Source organism: Lingula anatina, chromosome 1 (assembly GCF_051362555.1).
Source record: "Lingula anatina isolate TDL-2025a chromosome 1, LinAna3.0, whole genome shotgun sequence".
Classification (NCBI taxonomy): Eukaryota; Metazoa; Brachiopoda; class Lingulata; order Lingulida; family Lingulidae; genus Lingula; species Lingula anatina.
In genome coordinates this window covers 34,320,282-34,338,482 of record NC_141767.1, presented here as the reverse complement: position 1 = coordinate 34,338,482, position 18,201 = coordinate 34,320,282, and the positions used below count along the sequence as shown (strand labels likewise).

At 35.9% G+C, this 18,201-nt stretch overlaps 3 protein-coding genes across 6 annotated transcripts in view; 1 reads left to right on the top strand and 2 right to left on the bottom strand.

The window, feature by feature from the left end:
- Nucleotides 1-8,517, bottom strand: part of LOC106152811 (uncharacterized) — a 32,879-nt gene extending 24,362 nt beyond the window's left edge. The window contains exons 1-2 of one of the 2 annotated variants that reach the window (XM_013526551.2): nt 7,796-8,517; nt 4,557-4,658 (exon numbers count right to left, since the gene is read on the bottom strand). In XM_013526551.2, the coding sequence (XP_013382005.2) occupies nt 4,557-4,658; nt 7,796-8,035 (342 nt within the window). In that variant the 5' untranslated portion in view covers nt 8,036-8,517. Of the gene's footprint in view, nt 1-4,556; nt 4,659-5,093; nt 5,338-7,795 lie in introns of those variants that run through there. The other variant, XM_087000208.1, reaches the window with a different exon arrangement.
- A 960-nt stretch (nt 8,518-9,477) lies between these two features.
- On the top strand, nt 9,478-13,721 carry LOC106152810 (uncharacterized). The gene is made up of 7 exons (XM_013526550.2): nt 9,478-10,123; nt 10,477-11,058; nt 11,331-11,542; nt 11,781-12,097; nt 12,279-12,541; nt 13,137-13,278; nt 13,517-13,721. Exons 1-7 carry the CDS (start codon nt 9,576-9,578, stop codon nt 13,544-13,546), a joined length of 2,094 nt encoding a protein of 697 aa, XP_013382004.2. The 5' UTR covers nt 9,478-9,575; the 3' UTR covers nt 13,547-13,721.
- Nucleotides 13,722-13,865: 144 nt separating this feature from the next.
- Nucleotides 13,866-18,201, bottom strand: part of LOC106152809 (nuclear pore complex protein Nup160) — a 34,849-nt gene continuing 30,513 nt past the window's right edge. For all 3 annotated transcript variants that reach the window (XM_013526548.2, XM_087002038.1, XM_087002050.1), the window contains 4 exons: nt 15,720-15,861; nt 15,267-15,392; nt 14,535-14,639; nt 13,866-14,312 (listed from right to left, as the gene is read on the bottom strand). In XM_013526548.2, coding sequence (XP_013382002.2) covers nt 14,193-14,312; nt 14,535-14,639; nt 15,267-15,392; nt 15,720-15,861 — 493 coding nt within the window. In that variant the 3' untranslated portion in view covers nt 13,866-14,192. The remainder of the gene's footprint in view (nt 14,313-14,534; nt 14,640-15,266; nt 15,393-15,719; nt 15,862-18,201) is intronic.

Below are 18,201 nucleotides of genomic sequence, written 5' to 3'. Positions count from 1 at the left end.
AGACAAAATGTAGCAAGTTAAATGCCACAAAATGTACAAGTGTTCACTTTCTTATTCTCAAAATAGACGGCAGACGCGTAATCAATACCAGCACAGACAGGTAACTAAGGCGATGGTCTGGTCTCCCCGCTCTAATACCACATCATTTCTCTGGGAATTAATCCCAAACATGATTTATTGGACAATTACACAGTGATTATGAGGTGCAGCAATGAGTGGCAGCAGTGTATGAAGACAGTTAGTGTCCTTATTGATTAATACTTTACTTTGCTTGTGAACCAGATAAAAAATTTCCTACAGATTATCAAACCAGTGAAAATCAGCAGATTAGTTGCTCTCAGTAAATAGGACTTTCTTATTCGCGGGTTTACATTTTGAAATGTGATACCTGTGTGAAAAGAAACCCCTTCAAAGTTTTCTGGAATAATAAACTGATATCCACAAATGCGAATAACTGAAAAGTTACTTTTTGTATAGTCAACATGTTTATTTTTTTCTAAGCTAAAGCATCAAATATAATCTTTCCTTTTCAGGACTTAAATCATTACTGCCCAGGTCCAACTCCAGTAAATATCAGTAGTTACTCTTTACAAACATAAAAATCATTTAAAACTACCTTAATTCCAGTATGAAGAACCAAATGTGATATCAACCTGACAGAAATCCTGACATAGAATATCCGAAAGAGATTAGGAATCTTGCTTTCACACCTGAAAATTTTTTGGGTAATTACCACTCAACTTGTTGCGAAACCCATTTCTATGTACAAACATAACTTTTGATACCTGCCTCTAATGCATCTGAGTGCTATACAATATTTGATAAAATCTTTAATTATGGACTCGCTCCATGGCAATTGATTTGAATGGTATTAAGTGACCACCTCAAGTTCGTAGATAATGTGGCTCTAATTCTGTTGTGTTTGTCAACATGAAAGGCGATTCGGCTAAAAACTGGACAAAGGGCCGTTCTATACTTGGACCTCGTATCAAACATCACAAGTGATTGACTTTACTCCTAAATTGGTAACTTTAGAAAAGACTGGTTGTGTAAAGGGTTTGGTGTTGGATGATAAATGCCTAAATTGTCGAGGAGGCTAATCTATACTTTCAGACTGCATTCTTTAGTATATATGCTCAACCAAACAATTTACCTCACACATCCCTGCACTATCAAAAATTCACAAAATCCTAAAATTAAGTTGGACTTCTGAATCAAAACTCCCTCAAACTTTATACTTAATAGTAACAGTAAGTTTTCCATCGACCACAGCGAATAAAGTACACATAACTGAACTAATTCCAGCAAGCAAACCTCAAAAATTTAAGGAATTTAACACAACTGTTGACAATCTGATATACTGCTATACAGGCAAAAAAACTCAAAGGCACAGAAACAGTTCAGTAAAAAAGGAATGCAAATGATCCTGACTGAGTCTAGTGCTTCAGTTGAAGAATAATGCACAGTAGTACAATTCTTTCAATACAAAATGTTTCATTCATGTTGTGTGGCCTAGGCAGCGCGTAACCACAGGGTTCTTGGTTCTTTATAACAAATGTGTTACTTTACAAGAACGGCCACTGATGTTTTACCCATGGACAATCATATGAATGTATCCTTTATATTCTGTGAAAGAAAATTATTCAAGCCATTCATGATTTATAAAAACCTATAATGAACAAAAAATGAGACAAAAAATACTGGCAATTTCCTACTATCCCAATAAAACCACTTTCATTTCTATTTATTCACCTTCCCTTAAAAAAAAAGGGGGGGGGGGATTAAAACAACTTTACTTCTCCACCCTCATGAATTCCATTGCAAATAATTCAACACCTACATTCAAAACAACATACACTAATCCTAATCAACGGTGGTTTTTACTTTAACATTTACGTGTTAATGCTCAGACTTGGGTGAACTTTGTGTCCCCAGCTATTTATCTGCTAACTTTCCAAGATAAGACATAGCCCCACACAAACCCTATTCAGGCAACGCCAACAGAAAGCATTCGGGGGTCCTGCCTTCAATATGGGCATCTATCAGCTACAGGTACTTGTAAATAACTACACACATTGGTTGCTTAGTATTACTCTCTGAATTATAAAGTCATCAAGTCAAAATAAATGCGATTTAAATACAAAGTTTATTAAGGATCACTGCGTTACTAACATTAAACAACTAGTCATTGAAATAGATGCATTTTTCAAAGCTCTGGCTTGCAGTCTGACAAGCTTCCTCCATATTTCAATTCTAATACGAGGCATTAAGCATATAAATCTAAAGAAGAGAATTACAGATGTAAGAAAAATACAGATGTTAGCAGATTTTGGGTTCGACTAAGGGACAAAGTTTACTTTAAATAATAATATTTTTCTTTCATGTAAAGGATTTATCCATATGTTATTCTCTAAAAGCAATCATTTATGAGGTAATTGTCAAACAGAGTAAACACTGTGCCAAAGGGCTTTAAGTTGAGTCTGGTCTGTGACATTTTCAGTTCAAGTTTCTCTTAAATGGGTTTTGCACATATAATAAAAACAGTGCACCAGTTGGAAGTCTGCGGTTGCTAAGGTCACATTGATGAACTTCTCAGTGAGTTAATACTATATATAATACTTCATTCATTTGATATTGTGCCCTTTTCCTTTCAAAACGTCATAATAATTGACTAGGTTTGTCAAAAAACTGGTACCTTATAATTACCTAACTGTTTCTTCTGTCTTTATGAGAAAAGAAATGTCTGGAGAAGGTGTGCCATTTTAATCACATTTATCAGAGGTTTCAATCAAATAATTATTACATCATGATAAAGGTGAAAATTCTACATAGTTACAAAGCCTCATTAAACACCTTTTGCTTGGTAACCTAGTGAACAATGGTGAATTTTCCTGGATTCAAAATAATTTCACAGTCACAGAGCTTAGTAAGCATTCTCTTGTGTTGAATTCCCATATGGCCGAAAAACCTAATTGAAAAAGTTTTAGCGTCCATATTTATTTCTATAATTTTTGAATTTCAATGTCTGAATTTCAATAAAACTGCTGTCTGCACAACACAACTTTGTTCTATCAATTTTCAGCTGAACATCTGAAATAAAGCAGCTGTTGAATGGATTTAAGCTGTGTGTTTCAGCCTTGACTGCAACCAAAACTGCGTACAGAATGTACCAAGGCTTTGTTCCCCAAATTTTTTTTTTGCTTTGGATAGCTCAGTATGTTTTAGATTATTGGTTTTACCATTATAAATTGATATAACAAGTCGTACATGGTCTAACCGATTTTTTAGATTCTTTGAAAATGCAATTTAACCAATTAAAAGTCCTAGCTGTCTGATATCCCACTTTATTTTTTATAGGACTGTTGACAAACAGGACCATGTCCCTATAATGTGAACATGGCCAAATATGTATCCAAATTTGCTTTGTTTGGGCTTCTCCTTGCAACAGTTTGGCACTTGAATCTCCCTTAATCTGCACACACAATCACTGTGTTATGGTAATACCCTAATATTATGACCCGTTCAGATAAAAGTGTTGCCTTGCACGTACCCACTCAAGTTGAATAGGTTTTCAACTTTAATATTTATGTAAAGATTACATGTATTTCCTGCTCCTCCTATTTCATTGCCTTGCTATTGCTTTGCGTAGGATTTCTGCTATTCAATAATTGTGAGAAAAAAGTACTTATGAGTATCATAATCATTTTGAAGTGAAGGCACTGGAAATAGTTTTTTTTCCAAACTTTACCCTTATGTTTTCAGTAGTTTCCTCTTTTTAAAAACTTTAGCTCCCCCCTCCCTCCAAGTAATCCCTGACCCAACTCTTTGTGCAATGAACACTGGTGAAAGTAATAAATATTACATTTATAAAGATATCTGTATTACAATATTGTAATCAATTGCTCTCTTCTGAAGTTAGACCCAAATCAATTTTACTTGAAACTCATTAATGAACTATAACTTTAATGTTAGTCTTAAAATTGCGATAAAATTGCAAACTAATGTCATGAAAACATTTATATTTTGTCAAACAACTAAAGGAAGAAAGATTTATTCTCTCTCTCTCTCCCTCACTTCCCTCCCCCCCCCCTCCAAGTTCAAGCTATCTGCTTCTATGATTTAATATTTTTTAAGTTCTTAAGGACTGCTTCTTCAGCAATCATACTAGTAACCATAATTTCAAACAACTAAATTCTTTCAATACAAATCTTTGTAATTACTTCCAATTGGGGCCTTTGGAGACAGACCCCCCTCTCCCTTTAAAAAATTTCAGTCCTCATGCAGACTACAAAATCTTATGCTGCATCACATTGTATGTTGTGTAACATATGGAGTACTCCCAGACTATGCATTTGTGTCTGTGAAATAGATTTATCATTTTTATCAACACAAAAAAACTTTCTGACAAGAGCCCAAATGACTTTCCAAAATTTATGGAATCATCTTTTTGGGGTATTATTAACAAAACACTTTTAAAGGACATTTCATAAATCAAATGTGCTTGAGCTTTTGTTGTGGTTTGAGTGTTAATAAGCACTAATCAAAGAAACACCCACCTTTGCTCTATCATTGAGTCCGACACCCAGGTCTATGAGCCTTTCCACAATAACCAGCTTGTTCTCCTTGACCGCTACCATCAGTGGGGTGATGCCTGTGTCCTGAAAGTTTAAGCACAAAATAATGACCATTCAAAAACACATTACAGTGAGGTCACCAAACAATATCACAGTTGCTTCCATCTCCTGTTCAAGATTGCCTGCAGAAGAAGCCATGAAATTACCAGAAAAAATCTGGCGTTTAATCTTTTATTTGCCTTAAGGTCAAAAACAAGTTAGTGCAAAAGAATACCTGTGCTAAGCAACTAAAGGAATTGATTCTTAATCAAACTTAATCCAAATAACATAAAATACACAATTTGAAGCTGAAGAAAAGAAGTGCTGTTGAAATTGCTCTTAACAATTAGCGAGTCACAAATACAAGTTGTGGCAACTGCTGAGGACAGCTATGACAAAAGAAAAAAAAATCCGGCATAAAAACTATCAAGGATACTCTGAGTGCCACGAAAAAGTCTTTCACTACATCTCCATACTCACTTGTGATGCAGAAGTCTGTGCTAAAAACAAATTTCCACAACTCTCTCTTCCACTCAGTGTCCAGAGAGCAGAGTGGATTTTTTTAAAAAGCGGATCAAACTCCGAGGATGTTTCGTCTGAAATTCCATCAGCCATTGTGAAGACAAACGCTCCGTGATGTTTCACATGGAAACAAGACAGAGCACTGCAAGTCAGTGCAGTGTTTCTAAAGATAATGAAAAACAGCTTCTACGCTGCCCTTTACAAAAAAGATTATAAATTCCAGGGGCAACCTCGGCTGTGTATTGTTGCAATTTTCCCCCTTCAGATGGGTCCTAAATTGAAAACAAAATCTGATTGCTCCTACAGATGTTTTACACTGTGTGATCAAAAGAGAGATGTCTGCAGTGCAAAAATGGTTTTGAGAAAACTGGAAAAGACAGGACAATTGGATATCAGCTTCATTTACATTAAAGAAACAAACACATGGATGCAAGGAACAAATGGTGCTGTGTGGGGTTCTATTTAGAGTCAAATTACACTTTCAGTGTTTTAGTTGTGAAAACAAGTTGGGGCAGTCTACTTAAAGGTGTATATTAAAGAACCTAAAGCGTTTATAACTAACTTAAATTACAATTAGTCACTTGACATTACTTTTTGAAATGATTGTGTAGCATGAATCTTTAGATTTTTATTTGGATTATTGGGGGGGGGGGGGGGGGGGGGGAGGTCTTTTTCTTATTATCTTGTATGACAGCTTCATCTGGCCATCTGGTCCAAGTTAGAACAGCTCTGAATGTGACTTAAGTTGAAAGAGTGTTTCATACTCTAGCTGACTGAATAGTCAAAAAACAGTAAACTGACCCCACTGTGTAAACAAGTGACCTGGTCTAGGGTATTGTTTCCCTAGTTTTGGGGGTACTGGAATATTTCCAGTTTTAAGCAAGATTGCAAGATTTTAATAACATGTCACAGGCTTTCTCTCAAAAACAGTTTGCGCACTTTCTTTCATCGCTATGGGATAACTTCCCCATGGTGAAAGAAAAAATGCACTCACAAGGATATCATTTACCTAAATTCAACATACAGAGATAGAGGCTGTCAAACCCAGTTTTTTCCAATTTCACTGCCACTGTAAAGATTAATTATTTTACACCAAATAAAAAAGCATCCCATTCAAATATTTTCCTCAATCTTCAAACAAGGCTATTAATATGGGGACCAAAGGCCGATGGTGCAGGCATGTTTTATTGATTTCTGTTGCAACAAGACTGGATTACTGATTGATCAAGACTGAAGGGATTAACTGGAATGGATTAAACAAGCAGGCAATTCCACATCGAATGCAACATACTATAAACGCAATAATTTCCATTTCCTTTAACAAACTGCAGTACTGATGAGATTCTTTGTTGACTTTTTGGGGCTTTTATGTATTGGAGGCTTTTTTTTGACACCCTCTCAGGGGAATTTACTTCCTATCTGATTGTTAAAGGAATAGAAACCAAGAAAATAATTAAAACTAGTATTTTTTTCGTTTGTAAATGTAAACAAACACACTAACAACATTGTTTACCTAATAAAAAAAATGCCTACATTTTGTACCCCCTACAGTGTGGTTGGTTTTTGTTTTTCATTCATACATTTTTAGCACTGTCGGTTTCTTTATTAAAACCATCATAAGCTTCTTTCTCATAGCTTTTCAAACAAAATGTTCAAGAAAAGTTATGTATTTATGTAAAAAATGCTGATGTTAATAACCAAGCCTCAAACCATTTGTCAAAAGCTATGCAGAAAACATCATCATGCCAATATAAAAAAAATCCATGATCAACTGTTCCTATTAATTCTGGTGCGTCATCTTTCACCTCTATCAAAAGGATAATCAAGGTATCATTAATTACAGGTGTGAGCTATCAGAGTGCCTCTGCAGAATATCTTTAATGGAAAATACATGTATTTAGTAACTCAATCTGGGAAAATGTTCTGACACAATGATTTTGGGAGTAAAATCAACATGCTGTATGAAGCCTGGAAACAAACTATGTCTATTTATGGTAACAGTATTAAATTGGCTTCATATTGGCCTTTTCTTTAATTACAAAAAAAAAAAAAAAAAAAAAAACTTGAATATTTAACATTTTTTTCAAAAGACTGACTAAAAGTTAAACAGGGAAAATAATAAAATGTTAGTCCATCTCCCAAAGAATGACCCTTTATATTTTTTGGTCATGGTGACAAGTTGACATATGGATGCATTGGCAAAGTTAATTGCATTAGTAATAATTAAGAAATTGCCAGCTTTTAAGCACCTCATTACATGTTTCTTAAATGCTTTAAAATATGAATATAATAAACAATGATGACAGATCCACTGCAGACATCTATATAATTATTTGCCACAACAGTAAAAAAATGGTTTGTTTTTCATGGTTACTGCACTAATTTGTAAATTAATAAATTAATAATTTCTTTTAAAGAGTTTTGAGGGGGTCGATTTCTTTATTCACTCAAGCAGCAAGCCAGCTTAGATAAAGGAATTTCTAATATTTCACCTTCACATCTTAATAATAATCACAGATTGTCAGATTCAACAACGCAGATACCACGCTCATGATCGAATTTGTTCATATTCCATGAAAATAAAATTGTGTTTGATAGGCCTACTTTTATACTTGAATTTGAAAAAAATTGCATAAAATGCATCAATTTTTATAAAATACCTCATCTGAACAAGCGGCTTCGGGACTTCCCTTCTCTAGAGTTCGTAGAACTTGTTCGAGGACGCTCCAATCCCCTTTCTGGCATAGGTTATACACACGGGTGTTCACCGTAGTGGCGGTGGACCCGGAGCTGATGGAAATTGTGTCTGAATATCCCAAATCCGTGTTGGAACTTGTGCTACTTCCAGTTTTCTTGCCACTGGTTTCAACCACGTTGCTCGAGACGGTACTGGCTGACATGATTGTCGATCGTTGTTAATTTCAACTTGTCGATTTCACCTGAGGAACTTCGCCAAGAACTTTGGATTCGCAGTAAAGTCGTAGTCGCACGACTTTGAATTCCTCGGTGGAATTACAAATGAATTAGGTCGAAGCATGGTGAAAACTACGACATCCTTTAGTACAGGTTGTTGGGTACGGTTAATAAGTTCGTTTTCCTGAGCGTGGTTTACGTTTCGGTTTTCTCTGTGAGTACCATATCAGTCCCCATACCTCTAACGTTGCGGTGGTCGGCTCACTGTGCAGTGCACTGAACAAGCAGTTCGAATGTTAGTTCAAGCTATGTCACCGAATTGGTATCTCGTATTGACTTTGCGATTGATAAATCGGGAGTGTGACCCACCGGGAAAGATTATATAAATGATGTGAATTCTTCAATCACACTTTATCACACTCGCCAGACTTGGGGACCACGAGCTTTGTTTCTAAGGTAACGGTTTTGCTTAGTGCAAGTGGTTGGGCGATACCAAAATGGGGACTGAAAGGGGTGTCAGCTTGCTAACTGTATACGATCATAGAATTTTTTTTCTGTGACTTTATTGTTTTTTCTACAAGTTTGGTGTTATTTTGTTGATCCCACTTTTTAAAAACACTTTTTGGATCATTGACAAAACTTCAAAATAGTTTGGTCATTATCTGGAAATTAAAGAGAAATATGTTACAATTGGCAAATTTAATAAAACCGCGGAAACCGCAAAACTAATTTAGTGGTTTTGATGATTTTGATTTACGCCAGAAAACTAGAGTTTTTCATCTGATACTCCTCAGAGGTTTGTAAGGGGGTTCCTTGCTGCTGTCTATAATTTCTAATTGGATATCAAAAGGGAAAGAATCTTGTCGATCGCATGTCGCTACCTTTTTTATCTTTACACGGAGGACAAAAAATAAATAAATAAATAAATAAATAAATAAATAAATAAATAAATAAAATAAAAATAAAAAAAGAAATTCATAAGACGGACAAAAATATCAAGAGCAAGGATGTTCAATCACATTTACATTACATACAGCCGTTGAGGCTATTCTATCTGGAATTTTCCCCTAATCAAAATCGAATTGTCCTTGGAAAAAAGTCACGAATCATTGCTCGAACAATCCCTTCACTTGGATTCGAGATTTTTAACCCTTTCTAATTAATCACTTGGTTCTGAGTGACTGGGCCTGCGCCTTTTTTTCTTTTTTTTTTTTTTGGGGGGGGGGCTGTGTCTGAATTGAGAAAGATAAGAAAAGCTTTGCGAGATATTTATTATTTGATATGTGACATGATATTTATGTCATGGTTGCTTTAGTTGTGCTTGTCACAGCTGCACCGCGAACATTGCGACTGGTTGTGCTGCTTCGCCGTTTCTAAGCAACATGTAAACGATGCCATACCCGGGAAAACATATCGAGCTGAAATGATGACGTTTGATAGCGTTGCACGTCTGCGCGTTTAGTAGTGCAGCGCATTTGATTTGAACGTGAGCACACGTATCCGTCTTGCGCTCATGAGGTTTCCAACATGTCAACAAAACAAAGTTCGATAAGTACTCCCGAACTGAAAAGGGAACTGGAAAATGTCTGCGATAATATTTCTTCGGGTTGGAACTCGCGGAGCATGGCATCGCTCTTGCAGCACATTGACAGAGCAAGGGATCGGGAGGCATTGCCCGCGAACGTTTTTTCACCCAAGAAAAGGTATTTGATGGAAAATGTTAATGAGGCAAACAAAGAAACAAGTGGACGAGATCAAAACCTTTCAAATATTAGTCACCTCGAACCATCACCAAAAAAAGCACGCTTGTGCAGTTCGGAAGATGCCTCTGAATTCAATGAAGAGAAGGAGAACACTCCTGCACATTCGCAAAGTATGGGTTTTGTGTGGGATCCCGACCAAAGCGGAGAATCAGGGTTTTCTTATTTCGGTTTTGAACAGCCAGAAGATATTCCTAAAAGACAGTCATCACCTTCCTTAACAAGTGAAACGGATGAAAATAGTCAGAATTCCGGAAATCTTACACAAAGTGCGCAAGACGCGCCCGAATCAAGACAAGCAGACGACAGTCTTGGGTAGGTCAATTTCGTTAAAATTCGATTAAAAAATGTTAAAAATTGACTTGGGACCATTGAAAGGTTAATCTTACCTATATTTGAAAAAAATTATTGGACTTTTAAAAGATAAAAGTGTAAAAAAAAATTACTTGGAGTGTGTTGGGGAGAGGGGGGGGGGGGGGGGGATGCACCAAATAGTATACCTGCCTCAGTCTATCTGCATTTATAATTAATCAATCATATTTCATTTTATTTATCTTTGATTGATTCCAGGATGTATGGTCTCAATTTTGGAAGATGCAGCAATAAAGAAATGCAGTTAAATTCTATAAAATAATTATCCATCATGTCTAAAGATTGATTCTTTTCAGCTTGGATGAGCATTCTAATGAACAACAAAGCACTGAAAGCCCTCAAACTCCAAAAACTGAAACAGAAAATCCAGATGATAACAGAAGTGAGGGAGCTGATTCAACCCAGCACAGAAAATCATCAGACTCTCCACGTGCAACTGAAAATGTACCATCTATGAGTGTCCCTACTCTGTTTCAAGCTTCACTAAGAGCGTCCCTAGCTGCGGGAATTCTTGTGGAAAATCCTCCTCAGAATGAATTCTCTGAAAATGCAGGTTCATCCCAAAAAGCTGCTGGAGCAACATATATAATGGCTGGCATTAACCCCGATTTTGGATTTACTGAACAACTAACTGCAAGCAAATGTGAGGCAACACATGTTATGACTAGCATTGCTCAGAAAAGTGATATATCTGAGCAGCAAATTACAGAGACAACAAATGCAATGTCAAACCAAATGAATACTCATAATTCAATACAACAGCAACAGCAACAACAGTTATCCGATTTGCATCAGCATGTTCTCAGACCAACTCCACTTTCCGCTATTGATGAAAACAACAATGAAATGCCATCAGCATCTACCGCAGAAGAAGCTTGGTAAGTGGTCTCATAAAAGGGAAAAATGAATATTTACATAAATGAGTAAATAGTTTACTTGATTTAAATCAACTAATTAGATGTTCAGATTTTCAGCACTATTTCTATTGCTAAATTTATGAAGTAGTTGGAATGCAACTGAAACTTGATCTTTTGAAAATACAACATTACAAAAATTTGAATTATGTAGATTTTATTTTACTTTTACGTGCATTATTTGTATTTTAACAATTGCTACACCATGTAAATTTTTTTAAAAAATCAACTTACAGGAATATCTTGAGCAACCTTGGGCACTTGATACAGTCCAACCATACTGGTTTTCCTGCATATACCAGTTCTTGCAACCAGAGTGTCAATGGGGAATATAGCTTGCCTGCTACAAATTTCTACAGCTCAACAACAAGCACTATGACAAGTAGATTGAAGCCATGTATCCAATCACAGCCACTTACTGGTACTCCTGGAGACACAAATTTGAAAGGTATAGATTGAGAACTAAAACAAAAAAGAAGGAAGTACTTTATAGATTAATATATATACGTATATAATGGAACTAATTTTACAAATAATTCATTAATGGATAAATGCAATCTTTTAATTGATTTTTAAAATAACTCACCAATATAATGGTTTTCAGCTTTCTAGCCACCAGCACTTATATAAATGCAATCTTTTAATTGATTTTTTAAAAAATAACTTGCCAATTTGACGGTTTTCAGCTTTCCAGCCACCAGTACTTAAACCATCTCCTGTTCAAAGCATGTATGCTCCAGTACCCAGCAGTACTAAATATGTTGGTACCCCACGCCCAGTAGAGTTAACAAGCAAAGGGCCCAAACCTCTGAAGGTTCCACAAATGATGGCTGGGCCATATTCCTATGTTCATGTGCCATATCGTCTCCAGTATTCAGCCTCATCTATGCCACCACCACCGCCACAACCACCGCCACCACCATCAAGGCCACTTCAACCGATTCAGCCAACTAAGTCTGATATCTACCAGAATGTGCGTCAGGCACTCAAATTTGCTGATCAGGTACAAATATTATGAATATTTATTTTTTTTTTTACTTAAGATTAATGTTTTTGTCCAAATGATCAATTAAAACTGTCAAAAATATTTTAAATTAAGAGTATGTCTTAGTCGGTTATTGGCCAGTCTCTTGATCAGTACATAATATATCAGTTCATTGTTTCATTCTCAATTTCCAAATTAGATGCACAGTGACCTAGGAAGTGAATCCCAAAGTACAAGTTCAGTTACTCCCATGCACAGTACCATGGTTGACAAGAATGGAAGCATAAGGAACAACATTGGTGCCTCCCCAGACTTCCCCGTTGTTCCACCCAACACTCCCACGTCTGATTTCAAACTTCGTTATCAAAACATTCTGCCAGGGCCAATGGATCAGGAGTTTTACACTTGGTCTAATGAAAGAGACAGCAGAGGAGATCACAATGCAAAAGAGAGAAAGAGAAGGTATTTTATCATTAGGTCATGTTTTAATGTTGTTTTGTATTTTTTTAAATTGTATTTCTTCATCATAATGAGATAAAAAAATTCCACATATTTTCACAAGACTGGAATTTAAAAGTCAAAGCCCTCCAGTTATTGCAGGCTCAGATTTTTTATCAGGAACTTCGATATGTACTTTATCACTAGGCGATGCCACACACAAACAAAGCACGTTGATAAAATGGGGTTTTAAGTTGCTATTTATTCCATTATTTTGGGACAACTTTTATTTTTCCTTTTATGGTCTTGAAATAATTTTTCACTTTGTGTTGATTGTGAGAAAATTAGACTATAATGAAAAATAGACTGGAAATTGCTTACGGATATGTAGGTTATCACCTCCAAAATACATGGGTGTAAGCAGTAGCATATACTTAACATCTCAAGTTGTTACTGAAATGTGGTGGGTCGTGATGGCCTTAGGGGTGTTGGGAAGTCATCTTTTTTATAAAGTAATTTCCATTTGTGCAATATTTCCAACTTTCTGAAGGTCCATTTAAAACCTTATGCCCTAAAAGGTCAGATGGATTCTTGTTAAAAATTCAAACATCTTTTTCAGAGCAAGGATATCTGAAGCCTGTCATGCTTTACGTCAACTTGTGCCTGGTTTGAGTGACAAGACTGACAAAGCCACAGTGTTTGAGTTTGCAGCTCAGTATATAATTCACCTAAGGGAGGTTATTGGCTCCGAGTATGATAAGGTAATACTATATATAGTATATATATATTTTGTTTGCTATCAAAATTTTACTTAAAATATGATTCATAACTGAAAACTTGTATGTAATAATTTACATGAAAATTAGGTTTAATCAAATTTCTAAGGAACTGACTTGGTGACTGTTTATGTAGTATAACTGTTAAAGAGGAGCAATATTCCACCAGTGCCCCCAATTCTGCTTGGTACATACATTGATCAGACCTTACTTTTATTTTCAGGACTTCTTGAGGAAATATAGCCCTTATTGAGCATTGAGGCATTTTACACCGCAGTTTGTTTGAGGACAGTCCACTGTTTTGCCTGTGTTCAGTTATTTACTGATGCAGACTTGATAAACAGGGAGAATGTTTGTCACTATAGTATTACCAAATATCATTGTTTTATCATCTGTTAAAAGCATGGTTACCATTTCTTTGCCTGTTGAATGGCTTTTACATGCAATATGTGAGAAACATTTGTATAATGGCTTGGAGTAAGCTGCATGTAATTTACCATTAATTTTAATCCTATTTAATGAAGTCACTTGACTTAATATAATACTTTTGTATAAAAAAAAATGAAGGTTCATTTGATTACAAAAAATTTATTTAATTATTTATTTGAAAAAGCCCTACCTAAGTGGTGGGTAAAATATATCTATTGACATTTTTACAAACATGATTTGTACACTATTATCAATATTGTTTTAATTTTCATAAATTTCAAGGAAATAAATGCAGTACAGATGAGATGGTACTACAGACACAAATACCTGGAAGTTGTTTTGGTGACTTTTGGTAACTTGATACAGTTTTATGTACATGTAGAAAATGACAATCAAGTCTTTTATCCGTTCAAAATGAAGATAAGGAACTCAAATTTCCTGAACCCAGGAAATGATTTCAGAATCAAAGATCAGTGCAAGCTGCTCAATCTCATACTGGCTCTCCTTGTTGCAGCATCGATTCTGTCTCTAGAAATTCTCTCCACATTGTGGTGATAAATATCTAACTTTTCTGAAAGTTCTTGGTAAAGCTGTAAAGTGGAAGAATAGATAAAAACATGTTAAAAAATGGTTCATCTCATCACTCAATAGCTGTAAATAAAAAAAGAGAGTGTGTCTGTTTTAATTGGTGGTAACTTATTAATTTGATAATAAATAAAGTTACTACCAGAAATAAAGAAGTCCTTAATTTTGTCCTAAATGGTTGATCAAGAGTAAATATGAAATCATTATTTACGTATATCTATACACACCTGAAGATAAGTGTTGTCTGTATGTACCTCTCTCAGTGCATGAAGAAGCTGATCTATACTTGTATATGGCAACCAGACACTGGGGGAAGTCACATTGAGGGAGGTCTGAAAGTGCAACTTTTTTATACAAAATTTGTTGTGAAATTTATAACAAATCAAAACATGCTCATTTAATGTATAGCTTTACATCATATGTACTTATCTTTTCAATACAAAACTTTGAAAAGTCTCCAATTAGGTGCTACATTAAAACAACCCAGTTGGTAGGGTACGGCTAAATAGAGAGATGGACACTTTAGTGAACGACAACACAAATATTCAATGGAGGAATACATTTATTTACACGCATGTCTAGAGACTAGATGATGACAGTGAACCCAAATTATAAGTGAAACAAATGACAGTAAAAGAATAAACATAAATATCAAAATTTCAACTTAATACAAATAATATAATGAAGAATTTACAATGAAACACGTTAAATAACTAAAAAGTACGTAATAACAATCTTGCCTCCACATATTCCCTTACTGTAAAATACCGGGCGTGTCCAAACCATACCTATATATGGTGACATATTCCATTCAACTGGACACCAATCATCCACCTCCATAAGAGGACACCACTCAATCCAAGACCAGACAACGCAAAGTATAAAGCACAAGACAAACAAAACACTGCAACAGTCACTTAAATAACTCCCCAACTTTTGATTTCTTCAATGTGACATACCTTTAACCCAAAATATTCCTTTCCTTTACCCATGACTGCATCTATGTAGTCCATAGCCAAGTAGGTTGCCTCTTCAAGTAAGTCATAATCAATATATAAACGTATAAGTTCTGGAGCATTCACCACCTAGAAATTTGCAAGTATGAAAATTTTTTAAAAATTTAATATAAAAAAAATAATAAAGTTTAAATCAGAAGAAATGGTGAAAATTATTATGTTGCATTTAGTCCCTGATTTTTCCATAAAGATCAAAAAGTTAATTTTTTTCATAAATGTTGTCAATGATATTTTTTCACTTCTTTATTTATTATTAAACTATTTCTTTATTTTTTTTTAATTCAATTTTTTATATAATGATTAATCAATAAATTAATTTCATACAAGTCAATACTATTGGAAAGAAAAGATTTTGAAAATTGTGTAAAACCCATGTAAGAAAATGATGACACTCACCTTATAGGACACCAGCATCCAGTCTGGTAGATTGTAACCATGGCCAAGGAGCTTGATGGCCACACAGCGGTGATATCTGGACGAGCCGTCTTCATGCTTGGCTAAATATGTCTGGAGAAGTTTCCATGCTTGATCAGCAGCACTGAAATACAAACAACAATTGAAAAAGAAGCACTAAACTGTTTATGCATTAAGTTCAGAAAAAATGCTCTCATAACAGAATCAGATCAGACTGGGATTCTATATTGAACAATTATATTGGTTTGTCATGAAATGAGAATGCACAGTGCGCATGCCCGTCAGTAGCACGAGGCGGGAACCGCGTGGTTAACAAGAAATTTCTTGTGTGTGTGTGTGTGTGTGTGTGTGTGTATTTTGACATTTTTTGTCAATACATTTTGGTGTATTTTGTCTTTTTTGACAATGCATGTTTTTTCCAACATGTCGGAGAAAAATGAGACAGCGGAAAAAGACTCTAAAGAGAAACAAGTGGCTAGAAATAGTAAGAAATCAACCAGTGCTGTTGTAAAGACCACTAGTGTTGCTGCGAAAACCACAACTAACCAAGAATCTAAGATTCTAGAATACTTGCAAAGTCTGAATGAAAAACTGACATCTAACGATGTCAAATTGGACGTGTTATCCTCTAGGATAGCGGATATTGAGGAAACTGTGAACAGCACGTCTTTTGACTATAACTTCGACAACGACAGTTGGTGTTCTAATGCCAAGCGACCTCTTGAGAATGAGATTGATCCTCTAAGCAAATTTAAAGCAGTTTAAAGGAGATGACGCCGTAGGCCCTCCCTTGGAGAAAACACTGGCAGCAAATATAAATGTTTTGTTTTGCCAGGGATTGGAGGAGACTCGGTTTGAGAAGATGACTGAGAGCATTTCAAGACCAGAGAATTGTCATGCGCTTACCTCAGTCCATTGCAATAAGTTGATTTGGCAGTTATGCACACCGCAAATCAGGCACACGGAAAAAATGCTCCAGATAGTAGGCATGTCTCTGGTGAAAGGCTCCAAACTTATTGCTCAAGCAACAAGTAAGACAGCCGAACTTGATTTTTCTAGCTTTCAACAAGGCTTGGAGTCAGAGCATGACATTCAAGTGGAAGCTAATAGTGTATTGGATTTATGCAAAGATGCATTGGCTCTCTTTGGGCACTGTAATCAACAGATATGTATGATCAGGAGTTGCATTAAACCTGTCATCAAGAAGGAGTACAGTCATTTATGTAATCCTGCTGTACCATTCGCCACTGAACTGTTTGGAGACGATGTTTCTAAAACAGCTAGAGAGTTGGAATACTCAGTCATAATAGGGAATAAAATTCAAAGACCCAGTAAAAACAAGACTTTTCATACTGGCAAGCTAAGTCTGATGAAAAACAGCAAGGCAGGTATACTGAAAAGTTCTCAGGGTGTTAGACAACAGATGGCAGTGATCCAAAAAAAAAGGGAGTTTGGTACAAGGACTCCAAATAATTAGGGTAAGTACCTTAGTAGATTATAAAGTTGGAGGTAGATTGAAATATTTCTCCTCTCAATGGGAAACCATTACGCATGACAAAAATATTCTTGACAGTGAAACACTGCCACTTTGATTTTAGTGAAAATGCTCTGCCTATGCAACATAGTTTCTCTCAATGTAAGTTTAACAAAATTGAGAGTGAAGTGATAGTGAAGTAGCTAAGTTGGTCAGTGATAAAGTTATTATGCCAGTGAATTATTAAATTGACCAGTAACTTTTACCATATTACACCAAGAAGACAGGATCGCCTTCTCCTTAGAGTGCACCGTGCTGGTTGTACAAAGACAACCAGTGTCCTCAGAAAAGAGTCACAGAATGTCATTCAAACGCCTGTTTCAAGGTCCCTCGCGAACAAGAGATTACTGCAAGCCGGTTATTTTGCACGAAGACCAGTAGGGAAACCTATGTTAACAGCAGGTCGTATACAGCGACATCTGCAATGGGCTGGAGACCACGCGCGTTTGCAGCCAAAACACTGGAATCACGTCGTTTTCGGTGATGTTTTTAGGGTTGACGGTCAAATCCGTGTCTGTGAGGGGTGTACGAGAGGCATAAAACGATGATATTGTACTGTGTAGGGTGCAAGCAGGGGGTGGTAATGTCTCTGTTGGGGAGCATTTCATGCCGGTGCAACCTCAACCAGGGTTCCTACAGAGATATTCTATAGCAAACAATGCTAAGAGTCATCTTCAGGAACAATTTTGTGTACCAAGACGACTGTGCAACCCCACATCGAGCTCGCAGAATCACTGTTTTTCTTCGAAACCAATGGGTTCAGCAACTGCTCTGGCCTGCAAACTCCCCATATATTAACCCAATTGAAAATCTGTGGGCTGAAGTAACTCACAGAATTAATAGCTATGGTCATCGGCCGGTAAATAGTGATGAACTGGGACAGGCAAATATCCCTGCGTGGAATGATATCCCCATCCAAACTAAAAAAAA

Excerpts from the sequence above, each read along its gene's own strand:
- LOC106152810 (XM_013526550.2), top strand. The coding sequence starts at position 9,576 with ATGTCAACAAAACAAAGTTCGATAAGTACTCCCGAACTGAAAAGGGAA. Across the intron at positions 11,059-11,330 it reads TCTACCGCAGAAGAAGCTTG|GAATATCTTGAGCAACCTTG; the intron begins GTAAGTGGTCTC and ends ATCAACTTACAG. Across the intron at positions 12,542-13,136 it reads GCAAAAGAGAGAAAGAGAAG|AGCAAGGATATCTGAAGCCT; the intron begins GTATTTTATCAT and ends CATCTTTTTCAG.